At 42.0% G+C, this 15,981-nt stretch overlaps 1 protein-coding gene across 6 annotated transcripts in view; it reads right to left on the bottom strand.

Moving 5' to 3' along the window:
- ZMYND11 (zinc finger MYND-type containing 11) overlaps positions 1-15,981 on the bottom strand; it is a 113,453-nt gene that overhangs the window by 20,047 nt on the left and 77,425 nt on the right. For 3 of the 6 annotated variants that reach the window (XM_054991195.1, XM_054991193.1, XM_054991194.1), the window contains 3 exons: positions 15,176-15,220; positions 9,822-9,983; positions 300-377 (listed from right to left, as the gene is read on the bottom strand). In XM_054991195.1, coding sequence (XP_054847170.1) covers positions 300-377; positions 9,822-9,983; positions 15,176-15,220 — 285 coding nt within the window. The remainder of the gene's footprint in view (positions 1-299; positions 378-9,821; positions 9,984-15,175; positions 15,221-15,981) is intronic. The other 3 variants (XM_054991197.1, XM_054991196.1, XM_054991198.1) reach the window with 2 other exon arrangements.

Genomic DNA, 15,981 nt, shown 5'->3' on the forward strand with positions numbered 1-15,981 from the left:
TATTGCATCTCCCTACACTTTAGTGTCCCCAAGTAAGATGTCTTGTGTAGAAAGACTCTTAGAAGTGGCATTAGAGGCATTTGACTCCTTTGTGAGATTGAAATTGGATGCCTCTGCCACAGTGCCTAACATCTACAGGTTCCCTCTCACACACGCACGTTCCACTTAAAACACATTGCCTAATTTAACAGGAGCTAACTTTTTAATCAATTAATATGTTTGTAATCCATAAATCAACTGTCTAATCAATTAAACAATTCTTATTAGGTGCAAACTGGACGTTAAGTTCTGATACTCACTCGTTCCTTCATACGGGAGACAATGAAGCGCAAATACGTGCTCATCTCTTGCTTGCTTGTGTTCTTCTTCTTAATGCTCTGGTAAAGAACAGCAGCTTTATTTCAGATTTAGGAATTTAACTAATTGTATCTCTTTAAAGTTCTACAATGCAAAGATTTAAAAATTCCAAGAACAATTAACTGAGCTGCATAGTAATCCAATTAAGATAGAATCCACCCCCCATCATCTATTAGCCAAAGTAATATGTAAAGAAATTAATGGCAATTAGTCAAGAAGAGTATGTTTAGAATGGTGCTGGCTGGACTCCTCATCCTTAAAGTCCCAGCATTGTTTTCTACTTAGGAAATACTATTTTATGCAGTGGTTGACATATAATATTCCTAGTCCTGTTACATTGCTTATTAGAGGACTCATTCTTTTGATCGCAAGGACATACACTGCGAATCTCAGTGACAAAGACAAATTAAAAATAAATAAACAAATCCTTTCTATCCCTAGAATACACACACCCACAAAATGCAGACCAGCTCATGCTCCTTAAAAAAAATAAACCTGAAGGACGGCCCTGTACTGTTTTATAATTAAAACAAACCTAATTGCCGTTGTATAATTATATATTTCCACAGCACTCTTAACCTGCTATTCCATCTATAAACCGCCTGATTTGGAAGGAACTTTACTGAATGAATGCAACTTCTGAAATCTATGGAACTTGTATCCAAATACAGTTGCATAAGACAGGGATGTTAGTATGCAAAGTGTTGTTACTAGGAGGTATATTTTTATTATTCCTGTTTTACAGTAAAAAAACTGAGGCTGAGATAATGACATCCAGTTTCAGCATCTAAGACTGAACTGGTTTTTTTAACCTGGGTTGTTCGGGGTGCGGGGAACTAACACTTTCTATACTATATCACACTCAAGCCTTCCCTGGGTACCTTCAGGATGGGGTCAAGCAACCATCTTGGACAGAGGGCCAACCCCTGCCCCCCCACACACACCATCTACCTGTGAAGATGTTCGTGTATCAGCTGGTGTACTAGCAAACTAAAACCCCGAAGGGTGGGGGGGGAGAGGAGGCTAGACCTGCAGGGATCCAGCTGTGCTCCAGTAGCCCTGCCAGCACCTCAGGGCTTGCCTCAGTCCCCTGGTGGAGAACCAGCCCCGGCTGCACAGCAAAATGGTCTGTTGTGCCGCTCCTCTGCACACCTGCCAGATGTTGCCCATTCTTGGCCTATGACATTATTTCACAGGTGGTCACCCTGGGTAAATTATGGGTTGGCAAGCTGCCAGCTCAAGTATGAAACTAGGATTCACTGAGAAGTACAGAGAAGAATTCACCAGGGGATGGTGAGTGCATTAATGGAAGTAGAGAGAAGGAAGCCGATGCTATTTTAATTATTACATATTTATCCTAGCCTTTCTTCCCTCATGGAACACGAGGCAGCATACCTATGTTTCCCAGGAGGCCTACTATCAAGGCAATGACTAGACCCAGACTTGCTTGTCTTCTGTGGAGTGGCTGTATCATGTGCCTGCAGACCGTACTCTGGGCCCACGAAGCAGGCAGTCAATCATGAGTTTGGAAAGAGGCTCTCAATGTTAAGAGCATGAGCAGAAGAAATCATCTTTCATATCGGTTGCCCAGGGAACTAAAACATCTTAAGGTCAACTTTATGATAGTTCTCAATGGTTCTGATGGATTAGGGCATGGATAAAAAGATTTTTGTTGGTTTGTTTACAAAGCGCTTGCTGTATGTGCTGATTCATCTCTGTAGATATGAAGCAGAGCTCATGCGTGTGTGTGTGTGAAAAAACACTTGCTCAATTCAATTAGAACGTGAAACGATGGTTTGTTTTAACTGTGGTTAGTTTGGGAAACCAGGATTCAGTTCACAGACAATTGCTCAGATCTTGGTTTGCCTCACCAATGGTGGTTTCACTGTTTTCTCTCTGTAGCCTGATGTATCATCAGAGAACCAGTCTGGATTAAGTCAGGACGTCACATCCAGTCACTGGGCAACGCCACTGTTAATGCTGTTTAATAAGCCAAGTCCAGGCTTCCTGGACCTTAAGTAACAATAGCAGAGTGGCTTGCGTTTAAACATCATACTAAGTTAGCTTAGTATGGTCTCAAGTGACAACTGAAACAAGCCATTGTGTCCAAGAAATTGGCAGTGTTTGCAGGTGAAGTGAGCATGAGGAATCCTGCATATCCTTTTTTTCTGCCCAGTGTCTTACATTGCCTTCTTTAACAAAATTATGGAAATCTTCTTGTTTAAAAAAAAATACAACAGTAGGATGGGGTGTGGTTTGGCTGCTATGGAAGATTCCCAAACCCAAAATGTTCCACTTCCCTTCAGAAGACCAAAATTTAGCTACCATTCCTGAACTACAGTATACAGAGAGTGATGCCATCTTGGATTATCAGACCAGACAAATAAAAGGTTGATCTTAAAACAAAAATAGTTTTCTTTTTTTTTGTAAATGCTTAGTAAAACATTGCTAACCACCACTTCCGCCTTCAGGTTTCTAATGCATGCAAGCAGCTTAATATGTTGGCTGCAATCCTTAACCCACAGTTCCTGAATAGTTCTACTGACGCAAATACATTTCAGTGGGCAGCTATGACTGGCAATAATGTGATTTAATTGCGCATTAGTGAACAGGCAAGAATCAACATGAGATCGCCAAGCTGACATCCCTCCGGGATGTTAAAAAAACAACCACCAACTTTCTAACCTTTAATCCTCACATATTTTTTCCAGCACTCAAGATAAGACTGTAAAACTTGAACTACTTTGGCACTGTCTATCAAAATCCCAATAAAATTAGCAAAAAACAAGATAGCAAGCAATGCTGTTTGATCCTTCTTCTTTCCCGCCCTCTCCTTTTACTAGGAAAAAAACAACACAACTAAGAATAGTTTCAGGTGGGTAGCCGTGAAACTACAATCGAAGAGCAAGTTTTGAGTCCAGTAGCACCTTAAAGACCAACAAGATTTCCTGGGTACAAGCTTTTGGCAACAGGCTTCCACGTTGCAGGTATCTGACAAAGGGACTTTGTTTCTTGAAAGCCTACAGCCTGGGAATCTTGTTAGTTTTTAAAGGTGCTACTGGACCCAAAACTTTCTCTACAACTGAGAAATACATACATTGACTCATTACTGCCTGGGCATTACACATAGAACTGCTTATCTTGTAAGAATTAACACTTACACATGAGCTGTTTTCCCTGGCTTGGACACTATCAGAAAACAGGCTTTTCCCATGCTTTGGCCCAACACTGTGATGCTTCTGTGTACCTCCCAGGTTTTCCCCATCTTACCAATGTCCTTTCCCACACCTGATTTGCTACGATGTTTAGGGAAAGATTGCAGCAAAGTCAGGGAAGCGCTCATAGGATATGGAAAACTCAAGGAAACCTGCCATATGGAAATCCAGTTGCCGCTGCACTTCGATTGGCATTCTGTTTCGAAATTACGTGACCATTCTGACATTGCTTCCAGTGACCCATCTATCAACAACAGCACCCTTAATCCTTGCTAATCTTCATATGCATATTTTTCCAAGTTCAAAACGACTGAAATGTTCCAGATATACATCAAATTATGCAAAAGATGCCAAACAGATAACAATGGACAAATAAATTCCCCATTTTTATGGTTTTAAAAAAGGCTGCATCATGAACATAAAACTTCTCATGGCCTTTAATGATTTGACAATGTGGCTTAAAAGTGTTCAGGTGGAGACAAAAGAGGAAATCCAAGTAAGGAACTGTTTTTGAGATTAACCTCTAGCAATCTGTCCACTGAGTTTAATACTCTCTCCCAGGGGTCATTTCGTAGAAAAAGAGCTGGAGGAACGCATTAGCATAACTCGTTCGCATGTGCCACGCCCCTTGGCATCACCGGAAATGTTTCCTTGGCATAGCTGATTTGCATATGCCACACCCCTGGCATCACCTATCCTGACGGTTTTGGACCCAATCCTGACCATTCAGGGCCAAAATTGGGCCCAAAATGGCAAAAAGGGGCTGAAAATGGCCAAAAAGGGGCCCAAAATGGTCAAGATCGGGCTGCTGCTGAGCAGGAGAGTGAGCCACCACCCATCAGAGGCCCGATCGAGGCCGTTTTGGCCCAAATCCAGGACGAAACGGGCCCAAAATGGCCGAGAGTCAGGTGGGCGGGGCCACCTGACGTGTGACCTCTTTGGGGAACTGCCAGAACGGCGTTCCTGTGCGTTCCCCCTTGAAATGAGCCCTGCTCTCTCCATCTTTTCAAGAGAACTATCCTCTGATTGCTCTTACGGTCAGTTGCTTTCCCACAGCCCTGCAGTGCTGGAAAACCCTGCAGTTAAATATTACTGTCTTTTGGCAGTTGCACATTCAGGACCAAGAGCAGACCAAATTTTTACTGATTTTACAAAGAAGCTTGCCAGAAATTGTTCTGTTGTTAACTATTCTTTAAAAAGTAGTGTGTGTGGGGGGGAGGGGACCATTGGCCATGTTACTTGAAGCCCATTTCTAGCATAAAGGTGCAAGATAACACTAGGGGTTGACTGAACGCACACAACCAATGTGACAGCAAACCCAACTGTTTGGTGGCTTTGGAAGCATTATTAGGACAGCCCTTGCACAAACAACCCTCTAGGAAATCTGCTTTCAAACATATATTTTCTTCTTGTGTTTGTGCGCTTGGGTATCTCCAATTAATAGGTGATAAAAGTTGTTAAATAATAACAACAACATTCAATTTATATACCACCCTTCAGGACAACTTAATGCCCACTCACGGCGGTTTTCTTCTCACAACCATCATCCTGTGAGGTGAGTGGGGCTGAGACAGCTCCAAGAAGCTGTGACTGACCCAAGGTCACTCAGCTGGCTTCAAGTGGAAGAGCTGGGAATCAAACCCAATTCTCCAGATTAGAGTCCTGCTGCTCTTAACCACTACACCAAACTGGCTCACTTTTGTTTCAGTTATTTTACTTTTTTTAGTATGTTTATTTACTGCTCATAGTAATGCAAAAATAAATCCTTTTTTATACGGTGGTAAAAACCCATTTACATCCTTTCAAGAATCACCCATGGCTCTAAAAATATTAGAATTTTTGTGTTTAGTGTACAAAATTCTGGTTCTCTTGTAAAAGGAAAATTAGCAGAGAAAGCGAATGAAGCATGGCCAATAAAAAGAAACCATGGTCACAGATATATGTGGGAGATTCCAAATCTGTGGTTAAATCAGATGGAAATATCTGCAGTTTCCTTGCCACCTAATGATAATCCCATCCCTGCTCTACTTTAGGGCTTATTTAAATTTAATATATTTCCCTGAAAGAGTACAAGAGATTAGGCGGAAACTTTGGTGATTTTATTCTCATGAAATCCTCTAGGTTTTGAAAATACAAAGACGAAGAAAGGTGGCAGCACCAAAGCAGAATGAAGAAGAGAGGCAATTGGTGCAAAGGGAAGAATCTTTAATAACTGTATAACCCCTACGGATTTTGCGTGCAGCTTTGTCAGAGGGAATCTTCCAGATTCTTTTTAGTTCCATACCTGGAACTAACATGCCTATACAGTATATGCTAAAGTGCATATACAGGTACGGAACTAAAAAGAATCTGGAAGATCCCCCAAACAAAGCTGCACACGAAACACATCGGGGTTGTACAATTATTAATGATTCTTCCCTTTTCACCAATTGCCTCTCTTCTTCGTTTTGAAAATACAAAGCCATCTCATGCTCTACCAACGGTGGTGGCAGAGCTGCTATGACACCTTCGCTGCAATGTCAGAAGGAACTGCACCATGTGAGCAGGGCTGGTGGTGAGATGGTTTCCCACACTAGAGCAGTCCCACCCGCATGCGTCACGCTAGAACACCTCCTACTGGGAACATGTGGATTGTATGAATTGGTCATAACAGCATGGCACTACTGAGAAGAATCCACAATACAAAAGGAATTCAGCTGCAATGTCCACAAGTTGATTCTTAAATTTATTCTTAAGAGACGGAGAAAAAAAATGAAAACGCCATATGCAGGTCAGTCACAGCATAAGATAAAAATAAGCTCTTGACTGCTGGCTCACAGGCTGCAGCCCTGAGTGAGCCAGGCCAATAGATCTAGGACCAGCCCAGGATGTTGGAGTATTATATTGTTAGTATTCCCTGTTTGATTTAAATTCTACTTTTGTACTTTATAAGCCACTCTTGAGTTCTTCCTGGGAAGAAAAGCAGGGCAGAGATACTTAAATGAATAAATATTTGGAAAGCTTTATGCTGCCTCTCCAGTGAACTTGCCCGAGGTGGCCAACAAAACAAAACATAATAAAAACATGAAACATTAAAAGTTGTTTATTAAAATCCAACGTAATTTTTTAAAGTTCTGAGGCATGAGGCTCAAAAGATGCCTGACACAGTTCTAGGCATGTCTGGACCAGAGCAGTATTGGGGAATGGCTGGGAACCTCAAGTGTGCTACAACAAACAAAAAGATATTCCTGGAAACACTTGCTGAATCCCACTATTTGAAGAACAGAACTGATGTCAAACCCACATGCTGCCAAATCTTGAAAGTACGAGTCACCAAATACTTGTTGTTACTATTAAGGAAAGATTTCCCATTTCCACTGGGGATTCTGGTAAGCTTGTCTGGAATTCATATATCCATCTATCAACAGTGGAGTGAAGCACAGGTCTGTATTTCACTGCAGTGCCTACTACAAGTTGCAACTGGGTATTATAAGTATGCTTTTGCTATGATCAGAGTGCCATAGTGGCAGAATGACCCCAACTTGGCACATTCCTCATGCATATATATCAGGGACTGGGGATAATTTCGGGGCAGGTGTGAGGGCCTGTTGAATTCTTCTGCCCACACTCTCCATGCCCACTGCTTCTTGCCAGGTATTTTCCTCCAAGCAGAGTTCGTTTTAGTTTCAGCCCCTCCCGTGGCCCAAGAAAACAGCTGAAAGCAGTAGTTGGGGGTGTGTGCCCCTCCTCACTGCCCCAAATGTCCCCCTTCCCAACTCTAGAGGAATTCAGCGGTGACTTTCATTTTGATACACTGATCTGATACCATCACTCTGAACTGCTTTTCCTAGTTGGGTGGCGAGGGGAGGTAGGGGAGGGTGGTGGTCCAGAAATGGCAAAGCCATTTTCCATGAAGATGTACTTGTCCGTTTCAGGATGCCAAAGGGATCCCCCTTCTACTTCTGTGTTAAAAAAAACGATCCTCCCACTTCTATTCAGCTTTTCCACAGAAAAAGCCGACTCCGAGTGAGAAAGTTCAATGCAAGATAATAAGGAAAAAATATGGAAAACTCATTTTGGTCATTCAGCTGCGGCAGTGCCAAGTACGGCCATCAAATAAGCCACTGCCTCCTATAGTGTTGTGGGGTGGAGGGAATGGAGCAAGAACAAAATGCAGCAACTTCTGAAGACCTGGTGTTTTTAACCGTAGAGGTTTGTGGCCTGCTGGTAATAAAATGTGGAGAAGAATGCGGTGCTCGTCCCGAAAATTAAACAAGGCTAACAAATATGCTGCTTCCATAAAGTCACTTGTCTGTAACGTGAAACACGTCTGCAAATGTCAGTGCCAAGAAGCATTCAGACCTTTCTGCTGTCCCTCTGCTCAGGAGCAACTGGTACTTGCGAATATTAAATAAAGCTTTATATAATGGGCTCCTTGCTTCAGTGCTGGAGAGCAATATTAAAAGATGCCAATATTAGGAGCAGCAGCTGGCCGAATAAAGGTGGGCAGGGGGGAAGGCAAAGTGATGGCATGGAGCTGTTTTGTTTTGCCAAAGGCCGCACAGTCACACAGCTTTTTAAAAAAATGTTTAGAGACACAAAGAAAAGCCGGCTGTGACCAAGGGAGCCAGTAACATTTCCAAGCATGGGATTTGGCATCTCTTTTTATAAGAGCTTCCGAATTGCAAGAGTCTTCTGAGGCTCCTACCCTGCGCTGCCTGCACCTCTGGCTCAGCGGGGACTGAAATCATGATTCCTGGCAGCTACATAGATTTGTTGTTCATTGAACGTTCAGTTGAGCCAACTAAACATCTATTGCACTATTACGGACTTTAAACTGCAAAACTATCCCCATGCCCTATAAAAACGTATTAAACGTAAAATAACTTCCATTTTTTTACCATCAGTCTTCTATCATTGTTTTTAATCAATATGACACTTCCCTACAATGCCAGATGCCGTAACTGTTCATTCCTACATCCCCATATTGATACAAGGAAGTTAAATAAGAAAAGGGGTGGGGGAGGGTCAATGACCCTGCCTACCTAATCAATTGATCTTTGCAAATATGAAATTCTCCTTTCCAGTCTCTCCCCTATGCTGCTTCTCCCCCCACCGTCAATGACTTACGGGCAAACCGAGGTTAATGGGCTCGGGCATTCATATTTGAAAGATGCATTTCCAAATATATGAGTGCAAAAAAAGAAAAGCAGCTTTTGATCAAGAAGAGCCCTGCCTTATGGAAATTAGCTCAATGTACAATGTTAGAATAAAATGGGTCTGAGTGGATTTCAACCCACAATATTATATAGCATGTATAAACATCAGTTAAGCTCAGAGGAAAAAATAAGCTATGTCTTTTGCTGTAACTTAATGCAAACCTTCTGGAGTACTAAAGTAAATATGTACACATGTTTAGAATTCTTTTTTTCTATTCAATCTTTGTACGCATTATGGAAAAATGCCAAATCTCATGCATATCTGGATATGGTTGGGCAAATGCAGGAAGGAGTAAACATCCAAGCAAATACAGAAGAGAAAAATGCCACTGATCCAATAGTCTGAGTGCGCTATAATGGCGCACATCCTGACCTGGATAGCCCAGGTGAGCTTGATCTCATCAGATCTCTGGAGCTAAGCAGGGTTGGCCTTGGTTAGTAATTAGATGGGAGATCTCCAACGAACACCAGGGTTGCAGAAGCAGGCAATGGCAAACCACCTGTGTTAGTCTCTTGCCATGAAAACTCCACCAGGGGTCGCCATAAGTCAGCTATGACTTGAGGGCACTCTCCACCACCATGATGGTGCACATGGGGATTCCATAGAGGAATCTGACAGGCGCCCACAAAAGGCATGCACCCAGAAGTGGACCTCCTTCATGAAACAAATGGAGGACCTTCCATGGATTCAGTGGAGCTCCTAAACTTGGGACAGATCGCCTCGTTGTGGCAAATGTTTCAGAGGACCAAATTTGGGGGACTTTAGAACGCCACAGATTTTTTTCACATCACGATCTGTCCCAGCCTAATCCCGCAACACAATCATTCTAATTACTGCCTCAAAAATGCTCACTGACAGCAGCTGGCTTTTATAGATTTTGCCCAGGCACATCCAGATTTGACCACACGTCTGGATTTGTACCCAAGAGATGCATTGTCGTTGCAGTAGACAAAAAAAAGATGATGTTTCCCCTGGCTAGACATCTTCTCAAAACTATTAACAAAAAATACCAAGCCTCTATTCAGCACATGAAAGCTCAGAGGTACTCACCCTGCAAACTGGGCACTGCCAGTGACTACTGCTGTCTCTAAGCCTGAACTCATCAGATAAACACTTGGAATGATATACACGAAAACACAGGTCACATATCAACACCTCTCCAGGCAAATGGCATTCAAAACAATACCAGTCATGAGTTTCTGTCTCCCAGTCCTACAAGAAATACAAAATAATTTGATAGAACATTCTGTCAATATCCGCAAAAGCCAAGAACAAAGCACATTTCTCAAAGTCTCGCAATATGCATCATAAATATTTTTTAAAGTACTGTTACCTCCTTGGTGGATTACTTTTTAAAAAATGGATTTAAGTCCCAAAACTATAAGCTTCGTGAGTTTTGATACCCAAACATTCTACAGCTTTAACGCTTCGTGAAGGCTTTAATTCTTGTTATGAGAAAGTGTTGGGTTAGCAACACAAACGCAACACCAACCCCATCTCCAGCCACTTGCCCCAAGAACTCCAAGCTAAAACAAACAAACAAAAAATCCTGAACTTGCATAATACAAGTTTAGGATTGTATTTACATAAAATCCAGTGACTCCCCCCCCCCCCTACCCCCGGAATGAAGGCAATGGGACTACAGACTCCCTGCATCTGACCCATCAAGGGGTCTCTGCTGCTCTGTTGGTACTGAGGCTTGGTTAACAACTTCCCAGGAAAGTGCGGATAGGTTCTCTCCCCTTGCTGCTTGGAATTCTGAGGAAGGGAGGGAATTCCTTTCGATAAGCGTTCAATACGGAGCAGGCGGGCTTTAGTATTTATTTGGTACTGTCAGTGTTCAAAGAGCTTCTTGTTGAAAGCCTTACAATAAGTGTGCAAGCAAGCCAATATCACTATTCCCGCGCTGCACATGCGGAAGGATGACTGCTGAGGCTGAGAGGTAATGGCTTGCCTAAAGTCACTAAGGTAGTCTGCGGCAGAGGTGAAATGTAAGTTCTGGATCTCCTCAACCACAGCGCATTCCCTTAGCCACTATGCTGTGCTGCAATGCTACCCAAGAGAACCTCCTTCCTTCTTCAGAATTCCACACAGCTGGGAAGAGACTCCTTTCCATGTGCTCAAAAGGAAACTGCGAATCAAGCCCTGGAAGGTTCATTATCCACTGGAATTTTAATTTATGTGAGATTGCCACCGTTTAAATGGACATTTCTACCCTAAGGGCTGATCCGTCTCCCAACCGATTCTGGATCTCAGGTAGTTTTTCCTCTGCTTGGGTTCCATTTTAAGTGTTCTTATTAACTTTACTGAAGTTTGCTGAGGACAGCTTGAGGCACTAATGGGTAAGCTTTGTTGGGGCAGACAATGCTAGATCAAAGCAGAGCTGCTGCCGATTAATTAATACAAATCAAACTAATATTCAGAAACAATGGAAGCTTTGCAAACCTCTGAGAACTTAGAGAGATCTTCAACCCACTTGGTAGCCTTAGAACAGGTCACCATTTAAGTGGCTTCACGTTCTTCCTTTTTCAACGTAATTTCAATGAATCCAGACACTGAACTATTTGAACTGAAGTTGGGGAAGTGGCCCTTCAAATGTTTGCAGTGGGGCAAATTAAGTTCTAAATATGACTTCTTAATACAATTCTGAAAAAAGGGGGACGGGACATCTCTCTCCATCTCCCTCCTGCTTCCCAGACTAATTTAGAAAGGGCACCGATCCAGCTACAACAAAAGAACCTTTTACATGCCGTTTATTTTAGTGGAAGAGAGTTAAGCAATCAGTGAGTAAAATGCATTCGAATGCTTATTTCACCTATGCGCATTCTAGTTTTCACTGAAATCAATACGCGTTGTGCACAATCTGAGGCTCAGTTTCTAGGTACACTCTCTGAAGTCTCACTAAAATAAATGGTCTTAAAGTGCATCTAATTTCATGTTGGAGTGTTGTGAAGGTCTATGGTATTAATAATATAGTGATAAATATTCTAGCAGCTGTTTCTCAACTGTATTCCTAACAGGGCCAGCTCCACTGTAAATACAACCCAGGCAGCAGCTTCTGGAGACAATATTTTTACTGATGGCAATGAAGCAGTGTGTTAACTTGACAGTCACACCCACATCCTTCGCCATACTGCAAGAGATACTGGGGTGCATTTCTTAATTTATGCGGCGCAACACCCTGGAGTTGCAAACTGTCTTGGGCTTTCACTGATCCCTAAGCTACGTCGAGGATAACTTCAGAACAGATAACACACTCACACTGCAATCCTAGCGGAGTTAAATCCTTCTCAGTCCATTGAATTCAGTGGGCTTAGAAGGGTGTGGTTCTTCTTAGGACTGCATTGTTGTTAACATTTTAAACAGACATTTTAGTTCTCCTAAAAATGTCTTATATGAATGAGACTCACTCATTCTTTTATAAAAATATCATCACAAATCAGGGTACAAGCAAGTGGTTTGAATATGAAGTAAGAATTTCCTTTCAGCCATTGAAGCGCTGAATGTTAAGACCTTTTCATCTCTCCCCCTTCTCTCACTCCCCCACAACAATTGCAACCAGTCATCCCTCTCTTTACAGTGACGTGTTTCGACAACTGTCTGAGAAGGGAAATCCTTATGGGCACTGACTGTTCTGGTCAAATGTACATAGTGTGGGTGCTTAATATTCCCTTAAACATAGAAGGCATAAGCTACAACAATCCAGAGTAATTATACTGTGCACGGAGCACATCTGGATTATTCTGTATGCAGGACACACACCCTTTACTGCCATGTTCTGACCACTGGAAAAACGGGAAAACATGCTCATGGGGGGGGGGGAGTCAGGGAACTGCAAAACGTTTATAATGGCCATTTGTGTTCTTTCAGGGTAACTAGATGGCTTAGCCTCAGTTGACATTTGACAGCCATCTCCATGCAAGCACCCTGAGAATGTGTAAGGCCACGTCACTCACGTGAAGACGCAGCTGGTGTGAACCATCAGCTCTGCTACGTGCCTGGCTGCTCTGATTTGCACAGCTGTGGGTGCTCAAAAAAGTGCTGCTCTGGGTGAAGTAACGTGTGTGCGACAGCACGTCAAAATGGCACTTCTGAACGCCTGCCCATCACAGCAGTTGTGTAGGTGGAGCACCTTTGTATAAGTGGCACAGCCCTGCAAGTTCCCTCAATTCATGTGAAAGTGTGCTTTGTGTGAATTATCATCTCCACATAAGTGTTTGTTGCCCCACTGGCACAATCAGAGGCGCTCCAAAATGTGCCGCTTTTTGCAGTGGCCGAATCAGCTTTTGTGGCAGTGACACTTCACACAAAAAACAGTATCTTACGTAAGTTTGGTCGGGTGAAGTGACAGCCCCATACATTTCCAAAGCTTTTGCATAGAGGTGACCACCAAGTATGAACAGGCTCTTAATGTCTTGTCTTTCCACCTTTTAAAACATTTCCAACCCATTCTGTCCTTTCGACCGTAGTAAGTTAAAGGAGTATTAAAATACTGCAATAGACAGACACACAATATATTCTACACCAGTAAAACAAAAATATTGATTTAATAAACTATTCCCTCATTTATTTCATCAGTTCCTTCTTAGAAAACTACACTGGATCTACATGCATCGAGTTCTCAGGTTGTCTTATTTTATATCTGATACCTTGTTCACCAGAGCAAACAAAAGAGGAATAAAAACATGATGTATTTCTCTTCCTCTTCTTTATATAAATTTGCCAAATGCTTCTCAGTAGAAAAAGGTCTATTAAATATGAAAAAGTTTGGACATAATCTACTGAGATGTCCTCCTGCACATGTTCTACTGAAATGAATGAAAGCTCCACCAGACAGCTGCCGCACCTTGCTTGGCTCTCTTCTCTGCAGTACGGCTTGTGCAGGACAGCATTCTGACGAATTGGATATTTAGAACTCAGAATGAAATAATTAATTAACAGTTAATTAGCTCGCCTGCCCTCCCCACAAGCCACAAGGAAGTATAAGCTGCAATTATAAAATTGCTGATATGACACTTGTAACTAGTTGGAGAACTGATGTTTCTCTGCCTCCTTGTATTGTAACTACTAAGGGCTCCTTCACAATCCATCCTGGCAACCTGGAGCCGAGGTCACAACCTCATGCGCTTAATGGAGCACAACAGCCTCAACAACGCTAGATCAGCGAGAGGCTTTTCTCTTCTCCGTCTAATACAGGAGGCGAGAATCATGTTTACGCCCATCCATCACTCACACAGTGCAAGTACCGGATGTGGCAAGCAAGGCTGGATGGGTTCAGATGACTATGATACAGTGCAAAAGTGCTCCAAATGACAGAGAGCCTTTTTTACCGTAAGCCTTAGAAGCACTTGGACTTTAAGGGCTTTAAAAAATAACTAACAGATCGTGGAGAGTTATTCCAAGTGCATTCTCAAGTCAAGGACACACATGATGCAACACTTGACAGATCAGAGGTATCTCTATCAGCATTTGGGTCATGAAGTTTTCAAGTTTATTCCATTGAAGATATGCTTATATAAAGAGAGAGAGATGTGAAACAGAGATTTATAAAGGAGAAAACTGTCGGGGTCATGTCGAAGAAGGGGCAGGTGGGAGGAAATGGGTTGAAACTGGAGGGCAGCCTGCTGCAGTTGGTTCATGGGTGGTTGCAACGTATGTGCTTGTATTTCTAATGTAAATCTCGAAGTGGAAAAAATGAATAAAATAGTTACTTTTGAAAATGTATTATGTTTTTTAAAAAATTAACAGAACATTGCAAGTACTAAACTGCATGTTGCTGGCAAGAGACTGAAACTTTTGACATTCATCTCATGGCAGACATCATGTGTATCATAATTAAGTTGCGCGCTTAACAATTCCAAAGTCAGTCAAAAACGAAGCTTTAAAAAAAAAGGTGATCCTACAATCCGTACATGTATTGGAACATCTGCGGAACCAGGATCTATGTGGCTATCTGCCATGTAATTTCCTTGCATGAGGAAGAAGATATTTATATAAGTTTTAACATCTGGCTGCCAGCATTCCTGCAACAGCAGATAAAAAAGCTCCCAAAATCTAGCAAGTACGAACACCGGCCGTGTCTGCACTTGCCACGTCTGCCACCAGGTGTCATCAGCTCCTCCCAAAATAACCGATGAAAAAGAAACCATTGCAACTTTACATCTTGTGGCGTATCACGAGTTACCATTTCCAGATCCCCAAGAAGAAAGGAAAAATTTAACGACAGTCCCGTAAAGTGTAGGCCGATTGCAGAATTGCTCAGAACACAGATGATAAGTACGATTAACACAATTGCTTGAAAATTTAATAAGTGGCAAGCTAATCTACCCTAGTATAAGACAGAAAACGTATATAGAGAAAATACAACAGGAAATTCAAGACTGCATAGTGCAAAAGTTGTTCACCTTGATTTTTGCTGTTGTCCGGGAGAAAGGCTGCATACTGTAGGCCTTTCAAAATAAAGAAAACAAAAACAACAAAAAAACACACACATGGTCGCTGTACTGGAACCCATCTGAGTCACACAGGGCTAAAACAAACTGAGACATGGAGATGGGGAAAGCATACTATTACAGATAGCATCCTGACGGCATATATTTCCCTCAAACAAATTCTATGGACTGCTCTATTAAGAGTCATTTCCCCCCTTTCCTGCTCCTGAAAGCTTTCCAAGCAATAAAATTATTTAAAGAAATTTTAAAAAAAACTAAACAAAGAAGCAAAAAGAGCCAAGCTGGGCCTATCTCTGGCACACTCAGACTAGCAAAGGAATTAATAGGCTCCACACCACCCAATCTCTGGGAAGAACACATGCTTATGACATACTGAAACGGGGTCAACATTTTGGAAAATCCAGGAGGAGCCTTTTTTAAAAAAAATAAATGTATTATCAGCAATTGACTCAATATTTCAAAAACAAAAATGCTCTGGGCTGATATTTGAAAATAAAAAGGGGAGGGCATATACGGGGAGCTACTATCAGGGGAACCAGAACCTCTAGGCCAAATTCGCAAAGGTGTTTTATTTATATGCAGAAGTGGAGGCTTGCATGGAATTAGGCTCTCATCAGACAACAGAAATAATTATCAAAAAGATAACAGGGCACTCCTAAGCAGAGTTTAAACCCATCTATGTCAATTGATTTCAATGGGCTTAGAAAGGCGTAACTTTGTTTGGGTTGTACTATAATAGTGCAATCCTATATAGAAAT

Source organism: Eublepharis macularius, chromosome 11 (assembly GCF_028583425.1).
Source record: "Eublepharis macularius isolate TG4126 chromosome 11, MPM_Emac_v1.0, whole genome shotgun sequence".
In the NCBI taxonomy this organism is placed as follows: domain Eukaryota; kingdom Metazoa; phylum Chordata; class Lepidosauria; order Squamata; family Eublepharidae; genus Eublepharis; species Eublepharis macularius.